The sequence below is a fragment of the Sus scrofa genome, chromosome 16 (assembly GCF_054392235.1).
Source record: "Sus scrofa isolate SSC_HxYL_T2T_F1_AM1 chromosome 16, Sscrofa_HxYL_maternal_Yorkshire_Landrace_v2.0, whole genome shotgun sequence".
Taxonomy (NCBI): Eukaryota; Metazoa; Chordata; class Mammalia; order Artiodactyla; family Suidae; genus Sus; species Sus scrofa.
In genome coordinates this window covers 49290363-49310420 of record NC_139398.1, presented here as the reverse complement: position 1 = coordinate 49310420, position 20058 = coordinate 49290363, and the positions used below count along the sequence as shown (strand labels likewise).

Genomic DNA, 20058 nt, shown 5'->3' with positions numbered 1-20058 from the left:
AATAAAAGTATTTGGACTTGAAGATAATATATAGGTTAAGCATGTAAGTAGATATAGATAGACAGACATATCTGCTTCTATTTTCAGAGGAGAATCTGAAAGGTAAAGCCAACATATATAATGAAAATATCTACTGGTTAGGGATGGGGGGCTGTTAATTTATAATACTAAATGAACAGAAATGGAAGCAAGACTTCTTGGAGTATGCTTTTATGTAATTTTGACTTTTGAATCATGCAAATGTTTTACATTTCAAAAAATAATCCCTAAAATGAAAATATTTTAAAAGGAAATATACTAACTCTATTTTTAATAACTATTAATATAACTTAATATTATACTAAGAATAAACTTAATATAACCAGATAGAAGAAAGAATTACTTTAGATCATGCTAGAATATTGTATTCTTGCTGAAAACCTTTGGAAGGATATATTCTTAAATCAAAAAGGGTTCCAAATTCAGTGGTTCTATTGCTAATAGTAATGCTGGCATTGTTACTGTGAAGTTGTTTTATGTACATTAAACAGCCAAAACAAATGATTATCCACATAAAGTAAAATTTTCATTTTAAGAGATGAGTATAAAAATCAAAAGAATTAAATAAAACCCTATAAGCCAAATTTGAACTGACAAATGTCAATTTAAATCCCGATTTAAAAAATATATTTCCTACCTCTTGCCTGAATAGAACTGCATTTTAAAATTACAGTAAATGTAATTTCAACTTGTAAAATTCATGAGACCACAATTATATTTTAAAATATATAAACATGCAAATGAAAACATCCTTGCCCATAGTGGAATCCTTCAGAGCAGCTAAACTGGGGTTTTGTCATGTCCTGGGTCCAGAGCTGGGACATCTTCTCCCTTGGCTGGTGGTGAGAGCCTCCTCGATGGTTCTCTCTTTACACATCCCTAAGGCAAAAACAAACCGAAAAGGTAAACAGAAACAGTGCTTATATGCTCACTCTTCCTCCTTGTTAGTTTCATTCATTTTTGTTCAACTCCACTCAGTAAACCAGAGTGAAGATCTTTCCACTAGGTCTTGGGTTAAACTCCTTGTCTATCCTTGTTGCCTCTGTTAGTTCTTTGTCTTGCCCTTTCCTTTCTCCTGAATGTTAAATAATAACAAATATTATTGATCTCTTACTGTATGTCAGGTACTGCTCTAAACACATTCCAGGTATTGGCTTATTTAATCACAATCACCTTATTAAAACATTGTAATCCCCATGTTAACTGTGGCACAGAGAGGTTCAGTAACTTACACATGATCAGATCTAGAAAGTGTCTAGTCTCCTCAACAAGTTTACATTTATAAATTTATCCAAAAAATAATTGAGGTCCTATCCTGTGCCATGTACTGTTGTAGACACAAGGAATACAGAACTGAAGAAAGTAATGAACCTGTCTTCATGGAGCTTTCACACCTGTAGAAAAGAAAAATAACCACCAAATAATTAAATAAGACAAAGCACAGTATGCATCAGAAATCTTGTTCAGATAAAAGACAATAAGAGAGAGAGGGTAGACTAGGAACACCTCTTTGAGGAGCTGAATCTTGATATTAAAAATATTAGTAAATGTTATTTCTAAATAAGTAATCTATCATCTTCGCTCAAGCATTAACATCTATTTAAAAAGTGAGTTTCCCAACCTCAGGGCTACTGACATGTTAGGGCAGGTAATTCTTTGTTGTGAAGGGCTTTCTTGTGCATTACAGGATGTTTAGCAGCTTCACTGGTCTATACCTACTAGATGCCAACAACACGCCTTACCCCAAATGTGAAAATGAAAAATGTCAAAAGTCTCACTATGGGAGACAAAAGTCCCACTATGGGAGACAAAACTGTTCCAGTTAAGAATACTGCTTTGACTGTCCTGATAGCTAGTGTTTTATATATATTTTTTCTGTATATTCTAAGATTTAGGTTTGCATTTTTATGGGATTTAATTGCTATTTAAGACAGATTTTTAAATACAAATTCTCAACAACTATGTTGTATTTGAGACATTATAAATATTTTGGAGTCTTCCTCTATGTTTCCTTTATACCCACTTTGTTGAGAGTTTTTAATCATAAATGGATGTTAAATTTTGCCAAAAGCTTTTTATGCACCTATTGAGATGATCATAAGATTTTCATTCCTCAATTTTTTAATACAGTATATCACATTTATTGACTTGCAGATGCTGAACTATCCTTGTATTCCTGGATCAAATCCCATTTGAGCACGGTGTATGATACTTTTAATGTAATTGTTAAGTTCAGTTTTCTAATATTTTGTTGAGGATTTTTGCATTGATATTTATCAGTGATGTTGGCCTGTAATTTTCCTTTTTTAAAGTGATTATGTGTGTCTGGTTTTGTTATCAGGATGATGCTGACCTTATAGAATGATTTGCTAGTATTTCTTCTCCTTCAATTGTTTTGGAATAGTTTGAGAAGGATAGGTGTTAACTCTGCTCTAAATGTTTGATGGAATTCACCTGTGAAGCTGTCTGGTCCTGAACTTTTCATTACTTTTACAGATTCAGATTCATTACTTGTAATTGAGCTCTTCATATTTTCTATTTCTTCTTGGTTTGGTCTTGGGAGACTACACATATAGGAATTTGTCCATTTCTTCTATGTTTTCCATTTTATTGGCATCTAACTATTCATAGTAATCTCTTATGATCCTTTGTATTTCTGTGGTATTAGTTGAACTTCTATTTTTGATTTTATTGATTTGGGCTGTCTGTTTTTCTTGATGAATCTAGCTAAAGATTTATCAATTTTGTTTATCTTTTCAAAGAACCAGCTCCTAGTTTCATTGTTGTTTGCTATTTTTTCAGTTTCTTTTTATTTCTACTCTGGCATTTATGATTCTTTCCCTTTACTATTTTGGGTTTTATTCTTTTTCTAATTTTTTTTCAGGTGTAAAGCTAACTTGTTTACTTGAGATTTGTCTTGTTTCCTGAGATAGGACTCTATCACTATAAACTCCCCTCAAAAAATTTCTTTTGCTGTGGCCTGTAGATTTTGGATCACTGTGTTTTTGTTTTCATTTTTCTCCAGGTATTTTTTAAATTTCTTGTTTGATTTCTTCAGTGATCCAATGGTTGTTTAGTAGTTTATTGTTTAGACTCTACATATTTGTGTTTTTTGTGGTTTTTTTCTTGTAGTTTATTTCTAGTCTCATAACATTGTGGTCAGAAAAGATGTTTGGGAGTTCCCTCCATGGTTCAGCAGTTAACAATCCTGACTAAGATCCATGAGCATGTGGGTTTGATTCCTGGCCTTGCTCAGTGGGGTAAGGATCTGGCATTGCCATGAGCTGTGGCGTAGGTCACAGATGTGGCTTGGATCCCATGTTGCTGTGGCTGTGGCAGAGGCTGGCAGCTATAACTCCAATTAGACCCCTAGCCTAATTGCTGTGGGTACAGCCCTAAAAAGCAAAATAAATTAATAAAATAAAATAAACGAGTCTTCCTCAAAAAAAAGAGAGAGAGAGAGAGAAAGAAAAGATATTTGATGTGATTTCAATTTTCTTCAATTTACCGAGACTTGTTTTGTGGCCTAGCATCTAAAATCTACCTTGGAGAACGTTCCATGTGCACCTGAAAAGAATGTGTATTCTGTTGTGTTGGGATGAAATGTTCTACATATCCCTAAATGTTCTATATATCCGAGTCCATTTGGTCTAATCATTTAAGGCCAGTGTTTTCTTACTGATTTTCTTCTTGGATGATCTATCCATTGACAGATTATTACAGGTGACATGACGTTATATACAAAAAAATCTTAAAGCCAATCATCAAAAATCAATGAATTTGGTAGAGTTACAGGACACAAAATTAATATACAGAAGTCTGCTATAATTCTGTACACTAACAATGCACTATCAGAAAAAGAAATTAAGAAAACAATTCCATTTATAATCACATTAAAAAGAATAAAAATACTTAGGTATAAATTAAATAAAAAGTTTTTTTTAAAAATTCTGTACTTAAAAAACTATAAGATGTTGATTAAAAAACTGAGGATGACACACATTGAAAGATACACTGTGTTCGTGAAGTAGAAAAATTAATATTGCTAAAATAACCATACTACCAAAGTCTGTTTACAGATTCAATGCAATCCCTATGAAAACACCAATAGAATTTTTCAGGAACTAATATAATTCTAAAATTTGCATGGAAACAAAAGACCTATATGGCCAAAACAATCTTGAGGATAAAGAACAAATTTAGAGGTATTATGTTCCCTGACTTCAAATTATACTCAAACCTACAGTCATCAAAACAGTATGGTACTGTCATAAAAACATGCCCATAGATCAATGGAACAGAATATAGAGCCCAGAACTGAACCCACACTTATATGGGCAATTAATCTATGACAGAAGAGATAGGAATGTATAGTAGTGAAAAGACAGTCACTTCAATAAATGGTGTTGGGAAAGAAAACTGGACAGCTACATACAAAAGAATGAAACTGGATCACTCACACCACACATAAAACCAAATTCAAAATGGACTTAAGATCTAAATGTAAGACCTGAAACAACTGAACATCCAGAAGGAAACATAAGCAGTATGCACTTTGATGCTGGTCTTTGTAACATATTTTTTGGATATGTCTCCCCAGGCAAGGAAAATAAAAATACAAATAAACAATTTGAGACTACATCAAAATGAAAAGCTTTTGTACAGTGAAGGAAACTATCAACAAAATGAAAAAGCCACCTACTGAGTGGAAGAAGAGATTTGCAAATGATATGTTTGATAAGAGGTTAATATCCAAAGTATACAAAGAACTCACATAGCTCAACATTAAAAAATAATAATAATAACCTAACTGAAAAATAGGCAGAGTATCTGAGTAGACATTTCGCCAAAGAAGATATACAGATGGACAACAGGCACATGAAAAGATGTTCAACATCATTAATCATCATGGAAAATGCATAACACAATGAGATAGCACCTCATACCTGTCAGAATGGCTATTAGCAAAAAGGCAACAAGTAAGCAGTGTTGAAAAGGCTGTGGAGAAAGGAGAAACTTCATGCAATATTTCAATTGCACCACCACTACAGAAAACAATATGGAGGTTTCTCAAAAATCTGCAAACAGAATTACAATATGATCCAGCAAGCCACTCCTGAGTATTTATCCAAAGAAAACGAAAGCACTAAACAGAAAACATACATGTACTCCTGTGTCACTGCAACATTACTTGCAAAAGCCAAGACACAGATGCAACCTAAATTTCCATCAATAGATGAACGGAAGAAGAAGATGTGGTATAAACATACATATGCAACACTATTCAGATATCAGAAAGAATGAAATCTTGCCATTTGCGACAACACTGATGGATGCAGAAGGTATTATACTAAGTGAAATAAGTCAGAGAAAGACAAATACTGTTATGATTGTACTTAGATGTGAATCTAAAAAGCAAAACAAACAAGCCTAAGCAAAAAGAAGCTGACATAAGATACAGAGAACAAACACATAGTTGCCGTGGGGGCGTGGGGGCGTGGGGGCGTGGGGGCGTGGGGGGGGGGCGGAGGAAAGAAACAGGTGAGGGAGATTAAGAGGTAAACAAAGTAAGTGAATCACAAGAATGAAGTGTACAATGTGAGGAATATACTCAATAAGTATGTAATAAATTTGTATGGTGACAGACTAACTAGATTTACGGTGATCATTTTGTAACATACGGAAATATCAAATCAATATGTTGTGTAACAGGAACTAGCATAGTATTGTAAAGCAATTATACTTCAAAGACAAATGACTCATAGAAAAAGAGATCAGATTTGTGGTTACTAGAGGTAGGGAGTAGGGGGAAAGGGAATTAGATGAAGGCAGTCAAAAGCTAGAAACTTCCAGTTATAAGATAAATACTAAGGGTATAATGAGCTACATGAGAAATATAATTAACACTGCTGTTATATATGAAAGTTGTTAAAAAGTAAATCCTGATTTTTTTTACCACAAAGAAGAATTTTTTCTTTAATTTTGTTTCTGTGAGATCAATGTTCAATAAACTTACTGTGATAATCATTTCAGGATGTGTATAAGTCACATCACTATGCTGTTAACATTAAACTTATACAGTACTGTATATCTCAGTAAAAGAGGAATTTAAAAAGGTCTTAAATGAAGAAGAAATTCAGAAGTACATGTTAGAGGACAAGCAAACTGCAAGAATTCACAAAGACAGAAAGCTGTTCTTCAAAAGAAATTTTTTAAAGATGTCAATGAGACAAAAGAATGAGGAAAAATTCTCAAGAATTTCCTCAAGAATGAGGAAAAATTCCTCATTCAATTCCAAGAATGAGGAAAAACTAAAACACCTCTATTTTATTTATGTTATATTCAACAAATGCTGAAGAGGGTATGGAGAAAAGGTTACCCTCCTACATTATTGGTGGGAATATAAATTGGTACAACCACTATGGAAAACAGTATGGAAGTACCTCAGAAAGCTAAATATAGAACTACCATATGACCCAGCAATCCCACTCTTGGACATACAGCCAGACAAAACTTTCATTGAAAAAGATACATGCACCCCTATGTTTACTGCAGCACTATTCACAATAGCCAAGACATGGAAACAACCTCAAAGTCCCTCAACAGATGAATGGATTAAGAAGATGTGATGTATATACAAAATGGAATGCTACTCAGCCACATAAAGAACAAAATCATGCCATCTGTAGCAACACGGATAGAACTAGAGACTCTCATACTAAGTGAAATAAGTCAGAAAGAGAAAGACAAATACTATATGATATCACTTATATCTGGAATCTAATATACAGTACAAATGAACTTTTCCACAGAAAAGAAACTCATGGACTTGGAGAAGAGACTTGTGGTTGCCAAAGGGGAGGGGGAGGAAGTGGGATGGACTGAGAGTTTGGGGTTAATATAGGCAAACTATGGCATTTGACATGCCATAGCAATGAGATCTCATATCTTAAGTAATGATATACTACTGTATAGCACAGGGAACTATATCCAGTCACTTGTGATGGAACATGATGGAGGATAATGGGAAAAAAAGAATATATATATATGTATGATTAGGTCACTTTGCTATACAGTAGAAACTGACAGAATACTGTAAGTCAAGTATAATGGAAAAATAAAAATCATTTTAAAATATGTTAACTTAATCATTTTAGAAAATAATTCTACCCTTTAAGACAGATTCAAAAGTGAGATTATTTCTTATGCTGGTGCTACACAACACAATGAAATGGTGGGTATGACTTCAAGGAACAGCTACATATTAAGCAGCTTTTGAAACTTTACAGCATTGATTGCCATCATCATTTTCTACCAGTAGAGGGAGATCTAAGTCCACCGAAATAGTTTCAGTTTGTGCAAAAGGAAATGAGTGGGAAGGGGAGTTGCTTTCAAGCACAGTTAGTATCATGTCAAACAAAGAGATGGATAGGTAAGTAGGTAGCTAGACTGACAGATGAATGAATAAAATTTTGGTCAACTATTTTAGTTAATGTGTTATATAAACCTTCATCAAAGATTACTGACAGAAATTGCCAGTTTTTTTTCACTTACAAAATGTCAAAATGAACATAACACAAAAGATACTTAACATATTTACTATTTAAACTTAAATCCTAAAATTAACCTTTTATTTTCATTAAATTATTTCTCAAAAAGATAGGGATTAAATTTAAATGTCCAATCAATTAGATACATTGTGATGAATATAAAATGAGGTTTGGACTCTTTTACCCTTCCAGATTGAAGCCTCAGATTCTTAATTTTAATTTACCCCAATTTATCAACCTCTTGTTACATGGTTAATGGGCTTTGCATGTTAAGAAATCATTGCCTTTACTGAAGAGACTATCCTTTCTTCATAATATTTTTTTGGACATATATAAAAGATAGTCCCTTCAGTAAATGGTCCCGGGAAAACCAGACAGCCACATATGAAAGAATGAAACTGGACCACTATCTTTATGTTGTACACAAAAATCAAAATAGATTAAAGATTTAAGTGTAAGATCTGAAACCGTAAAACCCCTAGAAGAAAAAATAGGTGCAAGTTCCTTGACATTGGTCTTGGCTATGACTTTTTTGGATTTGACAACAAAAGCAAAGGTAATTAAAGCAAAAAGTAAACAAGTGGGAATATATCAAACTAAAAATCTTCTGCACAATGAAGGAAAAATCATCAGTAAAATGAAAGGTAAACTACAGAATGAAGGAAAACATTTTCAAATTGTATATATGATAAGGGGTTAACATACAAAATGTACAGAGAATTCATACAAATCAAGAGAGACAATCTGATTAAAAAGGGGAAGAAAACATACATGATCCAGCAATCCTACTCCTGGGCATTTATCCAGAGAAAACCCTAATTTGAAAAGATACATGCATTCCTGGTTGAGGATCTGGCATTGCCGTGAGCTGTGGTGTGCATTACTGTGGCTCTGGCGTAGGCCTGTGGCTACAGCTCTGATTGGACCCCTAGCCTGGGAACCTCCATATGCCACGGGAGCGGCTCAAGAAAAGGCAAAAAAGACAAAAAAAAAAAAAAAAAAAAAAAAAAGATACATGCACTCCTATATTCACAGTAGCACCATTTACAATAGTGAAGACATGGAAGCAACCTAAATGTCCATTGAAACATGAATGGGTAATGAAGATGAGTATATATACACAATGGAATACTACTCAGCCATCCAACTACATGTATGTCCCTAGAGATAATTAAGTGAAGTAAATTAGGGAAAGACAAATAACCTATGATAACACATGGGGAATCTAAAGTATGATACAAATGAACTTATTTACAAAACAAACAGACTTACAGACATAGAAACCAAATTTATGGTTACCAAAGGGGAGAAGGGGAGGTGGTAAATTAGGAGTTTGGGATTAGTAGATATAAACTACTATATAAAAAAATAGATAAACAACAAGGACCTACTGTATACCACAGGAAACTATGTCCTATATCTTATAACAAATCATAATGAAAGAGAATATGAAAAGGTATGTAATGTATATAAGAAAATCATTTTGCTGTACAATAGAAATTAATCCAACACTGTAAATCAACTATACTTCAATTTTAAAACAAACAGGCAGAAGACTGAATAGACACTTTTCAAAGAAGACATAACAAATGGCCAACAGGTACATGAAAAGATGCACAATATCACTAATCATCAAGGAAAGGCATATTCAAACCACAATGAGATATCACCTCCCATCTGTTTAGAAAGGCTATTTATTAAAAAAACAAGAAATAATAAGCATTGGCAAGGAAGTGGAGAAAAGGGAACCCTTATGCACTGTTGATGGGAATATAAATTGGTGTAATCACTATGGAAAAGAGAATGGCGATTCCTCAAAAAATTAAAAACAGAACTACCATATTCAGCAATCCCACTCTGGGTATATAAGCAAAGGAAATGATATCATAAGCTTGAAGAAATATCCATATCCCATGTTCACTGCAGCATTATTCATGACATCTAAGGTATGAACAAAGTGTCCATCAATGGATGAATGGATAAGGCAAACACACACACACAAATATGATCCAGCAATAAAACACAAGGAAACTGCCATTTACAACCATATGGATGCAACTTGAGGGAAGTATGTTAAGTGAAATAAGACAGAGAAAGACAATGTATATTCTCACTTACATGTGAAATCTAAAATAAAAAATCGAACACATAGATACAGGAAACAGATTGGTAGTTAACAGAAGTCAGAGAGGGTGGGCAAAATACGTAAAGGGGGGGGGTCAAAAGGTACAAAGTTCCTATTATAGGAAAAATAAACCCAAGGGAAGTATTGTACAACATGGAGAGTCTGGTTAACAATACTGAGAGAGCAGATCTTAAAATTTCTTATCACACAAGAAAAAACAATTTGTAACCATATGTGTAAGGTAAACTGTGTTAGCCCTTTCACAGTATATACCTATCCCAAATCATGCTGTACACCTAAAACCAATGTAGTTATATGTCAACACTAGCTCAATTAGAAAAAAAATCTTTCCCTACACTATGCTCAGAAAGTTGCTTGCCTGTATTTCCTACTGCCATTTTGTTTCATCCTTAATCTTTAAGTCCTTACTCCATCTGCAGTAGATTTTCTGTACATAGTGTGTGTAATGGGCTGAATTATTTCTCCTTAAAATTCTTATATTGAAGCTCTAGCCCCTAGTACCTCAGAATGTGACTGTATTTAAGGCCTTAAAGACATGATTATGGTTAAAAGAGGTCATCCAGGTGGGCCCTAACCCAATCTAACCGCTGCCCTTATAACAGGAAATTTGGATACACAGGAGGACACCAGGGATGCTCTCTCACAAAGCAAAGATCATGAGAGGACAAGGTGAAAAGGCAGGGCAGACGTGTACATGTGAAGGAGAGAAGTCTTTGGAGAAACCAAGCCTGCCCACATCTTGATCCTGGACTTCTAGCCTCCAGAACTGTGAGAAAATATATTTCTGTTGTTTAAGCCATCCAGTCTTTGGTATCCTGTTAGAGTAGCCAGAGAAAACTAATACAACATGAGATACGGATTTCATTTTTTTAAATATGGAAAAGCTTTTTTTTTTCTAGTTCCATTTACTGAATAGTCTCCTTTTCTCACTGATCTATCATGTTCCTCCTCTGCCATTTATCAAAGTTCATTTATTTCTAAGCTCTTTATTCTCTTCCACTGGTTAATATATTTTTGTGAGGACTAAACTTTCTTAGTTGCTTTAGCTTCATTCTAAGTCGTGATAGCTGGTGGAGAAAGACCTCTCTTCCAATTCTACTTTGCTATTTTTGATCACTTACACTTTGATATAAAGTTTACAATCAGCTTGTCGAGTTTAACTGAAAATCACATTGGGATCTTACTAGTAATTATATTAAATCTAAAGAATTACAGAGAAATATTTTGTAATTAAAGATTTATCTTCATTGGAAAGTACATTTATTTCCCTTTTTTGGTCCAGGGGCAATAATTTTGATTCCGTCCACACGATGGCACTACAAACCAAAAAGTGAGATTTTCACAGTTGGCGAGAAGACCCCAGAATATATACACATGTTAATACTTCATTAAATGCTCAAATGTTTTACAGGATAGATATGAATTTCACATGGCCTGTTCAACAGGCTAGCAAAAGCTTAAATATATTTAGTAAAGAAGCTGATAACCAGTAGTATCTGATAACCAGAGAATGGAAATAACAATGAAAAATGTCATGACCATTCTTCACATTCCTTTTATCTTAGAAAGTTATAAAAAATACAGGTTAAAAAATTCATTATGCGCTGATAAAATAAAGGCGAGTTATAAATTTAATTCTGGAAATTTAGGTAGTATTTTCTAAACCAGCAAGCCTACTACAGGCTAGTAAATACGTCTGCATAAGCCTGGTGAGTAAAGGTCACCCTTGGGTTTATGAATAAAGAGAAGGATTAGGTAATTCTTCATTTCCACCTCCAAGTCCACCCCTTAGTCCTGCCCTGATAATCTTGGAGTAAAGTCCACTTTCACTTATGAGAAACATGCCCGGGCTTGCCCTGAGCTGTTCACAGAATCAAAAAGGAAGATTTTCCCTTTCTACTCAGTAATGGCAAGGAATGGCTTTTCTACATCAAGTTGGAAGTATTTTAGATAGAATGTCTTTGAAACCACGCATACCTAATTAACTTATACCATGCATAACTAAACTTAATGGTGGACTGCAGCCAACAACCCTTTTTTCTAACTATATTCCACGGGTAATTAATCTGGTATTCTAAACAGCAATGGAAATTAGTATCAAAAGACTGTTTACCATATTTTAAATTAAAAAGTCTATTGCTAATTAACATAAATTGGATGATCTACTAAATACATATATAGAAAGAATACTTAAATTTTCTAAACCCCGGATTCCTCATCTATAAAATGGGAATAACATTTCCTACTTAGAACTGATGAAGAATTTAAAGAAGGAGGGATTTAAAAATACTAAAACATGAGGACGTGCACAGTAAGGGCATTATTGTTATTAGAGCAAGAAAGAAAATAGTGTTCTTCCTTAGCAAATCTGAATCGTAAAATCTGGAATAGGATGCTAAACCATGTTTTGGCTCACTGGGCTATTCTCCCTCACGCTACCAATCCGCTACCAAACCTCTCCTCTTGGAAGGCTTAGGACTGACTCCCAGCACAGGAGCAGCCACGTGGCTCAATGCGCCATTTAAACGACGCATTCTGCATAACCCCTTCTGAATAACAATTGATAGACGATTTCCACTGTAAAACCATTAATTAGCACTAGGAGCGCTTTTATTACCACTTACTGTCAAAGAAAGCCCATATAGTCGTTAACCGCTGCCCACTCGGACCGCTAGCTGAGCTTCTAGAATATTCCAGGAGATGGCGCCTTTGCCTCTCAGTCTTTTGACAGCCTGAAGGCGAAACCTTCCGAAGGCACCGGCCTCCTCCAAGGTTAAGGGTCTGACCTCCGACAAAGACCTGCTCCAGGGTGATGGACAGAGGCCATACGGGCCTAAGTGGGACTGATTCGGCAATGGTTTGCCACATTCGGAAGCGGCGCGGAGCTCGGGACACTCTGCTCCGACAACCCCTGCTTTTCACTGGTGCGCCCCCGCCAAAGGTCCACTCTGGGTGAGACTGGCGGGGTAAAAGCGCGGGTGCAGCGGTAGCCCCAAGCCCTCCAGACGGCTAGGGGAGGCCTCACGTGCCTGTGCAGTGGACCCCGGGTACACTCACACCTTGACACCGGAGGCGCCAGGTGGTGGGGCTGTCAGGAAGGGCTGTGAAGGGGAGGGAATCTGCGATGACCTGAGCTCTGGCCGCTGGGCGGTGGAGGCAGGGCCCGGCGTCGGCCCTGGGGTTTCTACTTCAAACCCAGAAGCCAGAGCATTCCAAGAATGGGGTGGTGGTCCCAGGGACAGCCGCACGCCTGCGTCCACCACCACCACCACCACGTCACGGGAAGCTCTCCAAGCAGCCGGAGCCAGTGCCTGAGCGAACGCGTTCGCACGTCACCAGAGAACTGGAAGCCAGCGATCCGTCGCGACCTCTGGCTCGGACCAGCCCGCTGTGGCGGCCGGTGGGCGGGGCGTTGTCCGTGACGTCGCATCCCGTTTCGATTCTCCACCCCCTTCTCGGCCAGTATATAAGACTTTACCGGGCGTTCGCACTCTCACAAGTGTACCAGGGCGACGGGCGCGGGAGGTTGGAAGCGGCGGGGATTCGAGGGCAGAGGCCGGCTCGGTCGTGTGTCCGCGCCTCGGAGGTAGCAGCAGGCAGGGCAGAGCGACGAGGCGACCATGGAGCTCTTGCGGACTATCACCTACCAGCCGGCCGCCAGCACCAAGATGTGCGAGCAGGCTCTGGGCAAGGCTTGCGGCGGGGACTCGAAGAAGAAGCGGCCGCAGCCGCCCCCCGAGGAGCCGCAGCAGCCGCAGCCCCAGGCTCAAGTGCAGCCGGTGGCTCCGCACCACCATCACCACCACTCGCACTCGGGGGCGGAGATCTCTCGGATTATCGTCGATCCCACGACGGGGAAGCGCTACTGCCGCGGCAAAGTGCTGGGAAAGGTGACTTGCGGCGGGCGCCCGGCTGCCAGGCGGGAGGGAGGTCTGCCCCGGCGTCCTCGAGCAGGGCCGGACCCTGAGTCCCCGTGTCCGTCGCTTCTCGGTTACTGGGGGATCCAATCCCGGCGCGACGTGGGCTGCTCACCTGCCCAACTCTGGCTTTTGTGCGCCTGCAGCGCCGGGATCGGCTTCACATCCTTGGCCATGGCTCTGTCTGCCTCACGCAGCCTAAAGACGTTGATCTTGAAGCCAGAAGCGAGGGCTTTCTGCACCAGACCTAGAGAATTTTCTCTCTACCTGGCCCCCAGAGAATTTTCTTGACAAGTCTCCTCATACCTTTTTTCTCCTCTCCCCAGCCCCCACCCCCCACCCTCCCCACCGCCCGAAAGCACCTCTTTGTCAAGGGAGAAAAGGCAGTTTTAACTTACTGTTTTCAGGGATGCTTTTCCCTAACTGAAGGAGCTTTAAAAAAAAAAATAATAAAGTAGACTGCATCCCTCTGTCACCCTTTCTCTCCCATAATTTTGTGGGGTTTTTTTTCATTTATATGTTAAAAATATGTATTTGCCGTCCATGTTCCTGCCATACTCAGTTCCATCTCTGCTTTGTTTCCTTTCAGGGTGGCTTTGCAAAATGTTACGAGATGACAGATTTGACAAACAACAAAGTCTACGCTGCAAAAATTATTCCTCACAGCAGAGTAGCTAAACCTCATCAAAGGGAAAAGGTGTGTATGACTGTTGAGTAAAGTATTTTCTTTGTGTGCAGGGACAGCCCTTCCCTGTTAGGAAGATGTCTTCTGCATGTGTAAGCAACTGGGCTGAGGGAGGCTAATGAGACTGATATTGCTTTTTCTTTAGATCGACAAAGAAATAGAGCTTCACAGAATTCTCCATCATAAGCATGTAGTGCAGTTTTATCACTACTTTGAAGACAAAGAAAACATTTATATTCTCTTGGAATATTGCAGTAGAAGGGTAAGTGTTAACTCCTATTTGAGTACCTCCACTTCCCCCAGACTGACAGGGCATTCAAATTGCACTTTATCTGAGGATTTAATTGTGGAGCTAATTACTATATTGCAGCATCAACTATCGGCACTTACTCTGCACAAGGAGACCACTGATTTTGGTAACTTTTTTTGACAGAGTCTCTTTTTTCCTTCTCCTCTTCCCAGTCCATGGCTCATATCTTGAAAGCAAGGAAGGTATTGACAGAGCCAGAAGTCCGATACTACCTCAGGCAGATTGTGTCTGGACTAAAGTACCTTCATGAGCAAGAAATCTTGCACAGAGATCTCAAACTAGGTAAGCCTTTCACTCAGAACTCTGACTTTTTGTGTCGAGTGGTGTGCTCTCTCTCTCTCCTTTTTTATGTATTTTATGTTCTTAGTTGGGATCTAGCCAATGCAGTCTTGCTTCTAAATGAGCAAGGTACCTAGTTAAGCAACTGAATACCTGCCTCTCATGTGGATGTGTGAGAGCTTGGCTAGAATGTCTTTTCAAGGGGAGTCACACTTTGTTTTGTTTTTCATCTAGGGAATTTCTTTATTAATGAAGCCATGGAACTGAAAGTCGGGGACTTTGGTTTGGCTGCCAGGCTGGAGCCCTTAGAACACAGAAGGAGGTAAGAGTCAGAAAAATACATCCTACCAGGGTTTCGTGGAGATCAAATATGCCCTTTTTATTTTGCAATTACTACTTCGGAGGTCAGTTGATACTAAAATCTATAAACCCCTACAGTGTTAATTGAAGGAAGTACTCATTGCCACCATGGACCAGGCAGAGTACCTTATGCCTTTTAGTTGATTATGATGTGTATAAAAATGTCTTGCTGTACCTGGTCTCAGTTGGCTTAAAGTATTTTTGTCATGTGGCTGAAAAAAATTGTAAATGCAGAAAAAAAAAGTCACCAGTCACTTGGGCCAATGTCAATTGTTTGCATGCCAAAAATCAAGAGGCAAATGATTCCAAATAAAAATTCAAAATAGTGCTTTTAAGGTTTTATGCAGAGAACTAATTTTAAATAGTAGAATAGTTCCCAATGAAATTTTTATATTTTGTTTTTCCAGGACGATATGTGGTACCCCAAATTATCTTTCTCCTGAAGTCCTCAACAAACAGGGACATGGCTGTGAATCAGACATCTGGGCCTTAGGCTGTGTAATGTAAGTAAATGCACCAACATCACCAAAAAGCAAACTTGGATGTAGATTTTTAACACTCGAAAAGAGTTGCTTTTGATTATTTCTAAAGAAGTATTTCCTTGCACACAGGTACACAATGTTACTAGGAAGACCCCCATTTGAAACTACAAATCTGAAAGAAACTTACAGGTGCATAAGAGAAGCAAGGTATACAATGCCCTCATCCTTGTTGGCTCCTGCTAAGCACCTAATAGCTAGCATGTTGTCGAAAAATCCAGAGGACCGCCCCAGTTTGGATGACATCATTCGACATGAATTTTTTTTGCAGGTTGGTACTCTTTTTTTTTTTTTTTTTTTTTTGGCATCTTTTTATTATATGCTCTTGATCGTAATTGCCCAGCAGGTTACTGAAAACATTTTCTTATACTTTACAGGGTTTCACACCAGACAGACTCTCTTCTAGCTGTTGTCATACAGTTCCCGATTTCCACTTGTCAAGCCCAGCTAAGAATTTCTTTAAGAAGGCAGCTGCTGCTCTTTTTGGTGGCAAAAAAGACAAAGCCAGATATATTGACACACATAGTGAGTTACAAGACTTTTCTACTCTTCTGTATTCAATACTAGTTGATAAGGTAGTTGAAAGAGGCCTTCATATTAACATAATCTGACCTGTATGTTTGCATACTATTGAACTTTTCATAGCATAATAAATCCACACTGCAAATCGTGGTTGATAGCTCTTTGCTTCATATGTGTTAAAGTGTGCTTCTTGCATAATTGCAGCTGATTGCAAAAGTAAAAATGCTGGTTTAGCCTTGGATGCTTTTAAGTTGGTTATTAATGCAAAAGGAGAAAATGTGGCTAGTTCTGCTTCTACCTCCTTAGGCTAGAATAAGGCTCACAATTCTTTTCCTTGATTTACAGATAGAGTGTCTAAAGAAGATGAAGAAATATACAAGCTTAGGCATGATTTGAAAAAGACTTCAATAACTCAGCAACCCAGCAAACATAGGACAGATGAGGTATGCTGGAAAAAAATAAAATAGTTATAAACACCTTATATCATTTCCATTCTTTGTTAATTATCACCTGGATCATGATAGAGCTTTTCCTCCAACCCTTTAAAAGGAAAGATTTTATCTCTTGGTTTAACAATGCATGCAGTTGAATTACCAGAATATCTTTTGCCTGGCTTGTGTCCATTGCTTTTTGATAAGCTTTCCTAGTAGTTGTGACAAAATCTCATGTTAAGCTGGAATTCTCAAACTCAAATGAATTTTAAATGCTTGACTATTGCCTGACTCTTCTCTTTTTAGGAACTCCAGCCACCTACCACTACCGTTGCCAGATCTGGAACACCCGCAGTAGAAAACAAGCAGCAGATTGGAGATGCTATTCGGATGATAGTCAGAGGAACTCTTGGCAGCTGCAGCAGTAGCAGCGAATGTAAGTTGTCAATCGCATTTTATATAATGACAATCTAAATGGCAGTGCTCAAGACTAAGTAACTGCAGTCAGTATGGGTTTTGGCCTGATTAAACATAAAAGAAATAAAATTAGAGGTTTGGAACAATTTTGAGTCCTATGTCCTTAGAATTAGTGAAGGGAGACTTAGCATCTACCACAGCCTCAGGTTTACTTGTACATTGTTTTATAACTTTCTCTGACTTTCCAGGTCTCGAGGACAGTACCATGGGAAGTGTTGCCGACACAGTGGCCAGAGTCCTTCGAGGATGTCTAGAAAACATGCCAGAAGCTGACTGTATTCCCAAAGAGCAGCTGAGCACTTCCTTTCAGTGGGTCACCAAATGGGTCGATTACTCCAACAAATATGGCTTCGGGTACCAGCTCTCAGACCACACTGTAGGCGTCCTTTTCAACAATGGTGCTCATATGAGCCTGCTTCCAGACAAAAAGTAAGTGTGTTCAATTAAGGAAGCCCCATCAGTTCTTTAGTCTTGCCCTAAGGAAATCTAAAAACATTGACTAACTTCTTCTTTTTCTTCTTCTTTTTTTTCTCCTATCGTTCCTGTTTTTTAGAACAGTTCACTATTATGCAGAGCTTGGCCAGTGCTCTGTTTTCCCAGCAACAGATGCCCCTGAACAATTCATCAGTCAAGTGACGGTGCTGAAATACTTCTCTCATTACATGGAGGAGAACCTCATGGATGTAAGTGCTGTGGCTTTCAAGCAGGGATGTTTGTGGTGTAGTCCAAGAGCAATAGCGTTTGTGTAGCCTTGAAGCTTTCTGGAAGTGCAGCCTCTCACGTCCTGCCCTCAATCCACTGAATCAGAACCTCTGGGTGGTGAGGCCAGCAATCTCCAGGCCATTCTGGTGCTTGGTTAGGCCTGAGAGGCTTTGCTTAGAAGGATTGAATGTACTCTGAAAAGTCCTTATTGGCACTGACTCTCCCCATCTCTTCCAGGGTGGAGATCTGCCTAGTGTTACTGATGTTCGAAGACCTCGGCTCTACCTCCTTCAGTGGCTAAAATCTGATAAGGCCTTAATGATGCTCTTCAATGACGGCACCTTTCAGGTAAATGAGCCCTTTTAGAAAGCACATATCTTGGTCATAAAAAAATAATTAATACCTAGAAAACTTGATAAAACTCTTCTAATTCTTGAAGAATATTTAGAGATCTCTAAATCTATGTCTACTTTTTAAAGGTGAATTTCTACCATGATCATACGAAAATAATCATCTGTAGCCAAAATGAAGAATACCTTCTCACTTACATCAACGAGGACAGGATATCTACAACGTTTAGGCTGACGACTCTGCTGATGTCTGGCTGTTCATTAGAATTAAAAAACCGAATGGAATATGCTCTGAACATGCTCTTACAGAGATGTAACTGAAAGATTTTTGAAAGGACCCTATGGGACTCCTCTTTTCCACTGTGAGATCTGCAGGGAAGCCAGTAGGATGATGTACAGCACGTTGAAGAAGATGGACAGGTGGTGGTACGAAAACAATTGCTCCCTGGCCTGCTGGACTTGGTGGAACCAGGCCAGGCGGAGGCATACAGTTCTGGACTTTGGACAGTCTGAGAGTGAAGCCGAATGCAGTTCTCCTTGACGTACCTGTTTCAAAAGGTTTTTCAGACAATTTTGCAGAAAGGCGCATTGACTCTTAACTTCTCTCTGTTGAGAGCACTTCAGACAGAGGACTTGGAACTGTGAATAAACTTCCTGAAGGGGAGGGAGAAGGGAGGACGCTCCCATAATGTTTAAAGGCTGTAATCGGAGCAGCTTTTGGCTGCTTAACTGTGAACTATGGCCATATCTAATTTTTTTTTTTTTTTGTTAATTTTTGAAGACACTTGTGGCTGGAAAAGTGCATTCCTTGTTAATAAACTTTTTATTTATTACAGCCCAAAGAGCAGTATTTATTATCAATTTTTTTTTTATGTTGACCATTTTAAACTGTTGGCAATAAAGAGTATGAAAAAGCCGAAACCATGGTCTCTCATGTCTTTGGTTTGGCACGAGCACTGTATCACGGCATTCTTTGATTGTGGGTTCTTGGAGCTCTTTGGCATGACATTGTGTATAGAAGCATACTAGAAAGTCAGAGCTTTACTTTTTCTAATAAGTTTCTAGGAAGTCAGTCATTAATACCTCAAGTATAAACATAAACTCTGGATAGATCTAGCTTAAGAAGAGAAGAGTATAATAGATACGCCACTCTTGTCACAACCAAAATATAGACCTCCTACTCAATCCAAAACCAGTTTCTCTCTGGGGTATTTCCTCAAAACTCAGTTAGCTTGGAGCTAAAAGCTAGAGTAATCCTGTGTGAACAGACCTCTGTTATTAAATGTCAGTAGGTACAGGAAGTTTATCTTAATCTGGGCTAAACTCTGTGCTTTATGATACTTCCACCACCTAAATGTATTACCCAGCTTAAACCCGCTTAAACTCTTCCAGTGCTTCTGGCCATCCTAGCACGTAATTTCAGTGGTGAGAAGTAGTTTGTAAATAAACTATTTTATTTTCCTTCTGGTACACGGAGGCTAAGGAGTGGTATGGGTACACCAAGCTCTGGTTTTAAACCCATCTTTTAAGCTACCAAATTGTCCAAGAGGACAATCTGGGAAAGTTTCCTCTTTCAGTGGGATCTCCTCTTGGACAGGTATACAAAGTCGCTTGTCCTGTGAGTCTGAACTTACAGTGACCTGTATAAAGTGCAAATACTTTTTTGTTCAGTTGTAATTCCACTGTAGGGAAAATTCTGCCCTGAGAAAAGCAGGACTCTCTTATGTATTAGGCTCTCTTTGCACTGGGAT

The 20058-nt window shown here is 38.2% G+C and overlaps 2 protein-coding genes across 3 annotated transcripts; one reads left to right on the top strand and one right to left on the bottom strand.

The window, feature by feature from the left end:
• Nucleotides 1-733: 733 nt before the first annotated feature.
• LOC146395563 (uncharacterized) lies at nucleotides 734-13112 on the bottom strand. The gene is made up of 2 exons (XM_085002294.1): nucleotides 12360-13112; nucleotides 734-918 (listed from the first exon to the last, which is right to left on the bottom strand). Exons 1-2 carry the CDS (start codon nucleotides 12601-12603, stop codon nucleotides 836-838), a joined length of 327 nt encoding a protein of 108 aa, XP_084858420.1. The 5' UTR covers nucleotides 12604-13112; the 3' UTR covers nucleotides 734-835.
• Nucleotides 13113-13230: 118 nt separating this feature from the next.
• PLK2 (polo like kinase 2) lies at nucleotides 13231-19228 on the top strand. 2 transcript variants are annotated; one of them, XM_003133981.6, is made up of 14 exons: nucleotides 13231-13625; nucleotides 14242-14349; nucleotides 14483-14599; nucleotides 14800-14929; nucleotides 15161-15248; nucleotides 15694-15789; nucleotides 15898-16096; nucleotides 16203-16350; nucleotides 16693-16790; nucleotides 17085-17214; nucleotides 17444-17684; nucleotides 17809-17938; nucleotides 18195-18305; nucleotides 18437-19228. In XM_003133981.6, the coding sequence occupies exons 1-14, from the start codon at nucleotides 13356-13358 to the stop codon at nucleotides 18626-18628; spliced, it is 2058 nt and encodes a 685-aa protein (XP_003134029.1). In that variant the 5' UTR covers nucleotides 13231-13355; the 3' UTR covers nucleotides 18629-19228. The 2 variants fall into 2 exon arrangements, with proteins under 2 accessions (XP_003134029.1, XP_084858401.1); XM_085002275.1 differs by having other exon boundaries at nucleotides 14771-14929.
• The last annotated feature ends 830 nt before the right edge of the window (nucleotides 19229-20058 follow it).

What these genes read in the sequence shown, in the direction of transcription:
- LOC146395563 (XM_085002294.1), bottom strand. Translation starts at nt 12,603, where the DNA reads ATGTGGCAAACCATTGCCGAATCAGTCCCACTTAGGCCCGTATGGCCT. An exon ending in TATATGGGCTTTCTTTGACA is followed by an intron (nt 919 to 12,359) that starts GTAAGTGGTAAT and finishes TTTTTGCCTTAG; the next exon opens with GGATGTGTAAAGAGAGAACC.
- PLK2 (XM_003133981.6), top strand. Translation starts at nt 13,356, where the DNA reads ATGGAGCTCTTGCGGACTATCACCTACCAGCCGGCCGCCAGCACCAAG. An exon ending in AACCTCATCAAAGGGAAAAG is followed by an intron (nt 14,350 to 14,482) that starts GTGTGTATGACT and finishes CTTTTTCTTTAG; the next exon opens with ATCGACAAAGAAATAGAGCT. An exon ending in GCAAACATAGGACAGATGAG is followed by an intron (nt 16,791 to 17,084) that starts GTATGCTGGAAA and finishes TTCTCTTTTTAG; the next exon opens with GAACTCCAGCCACCTACCAC.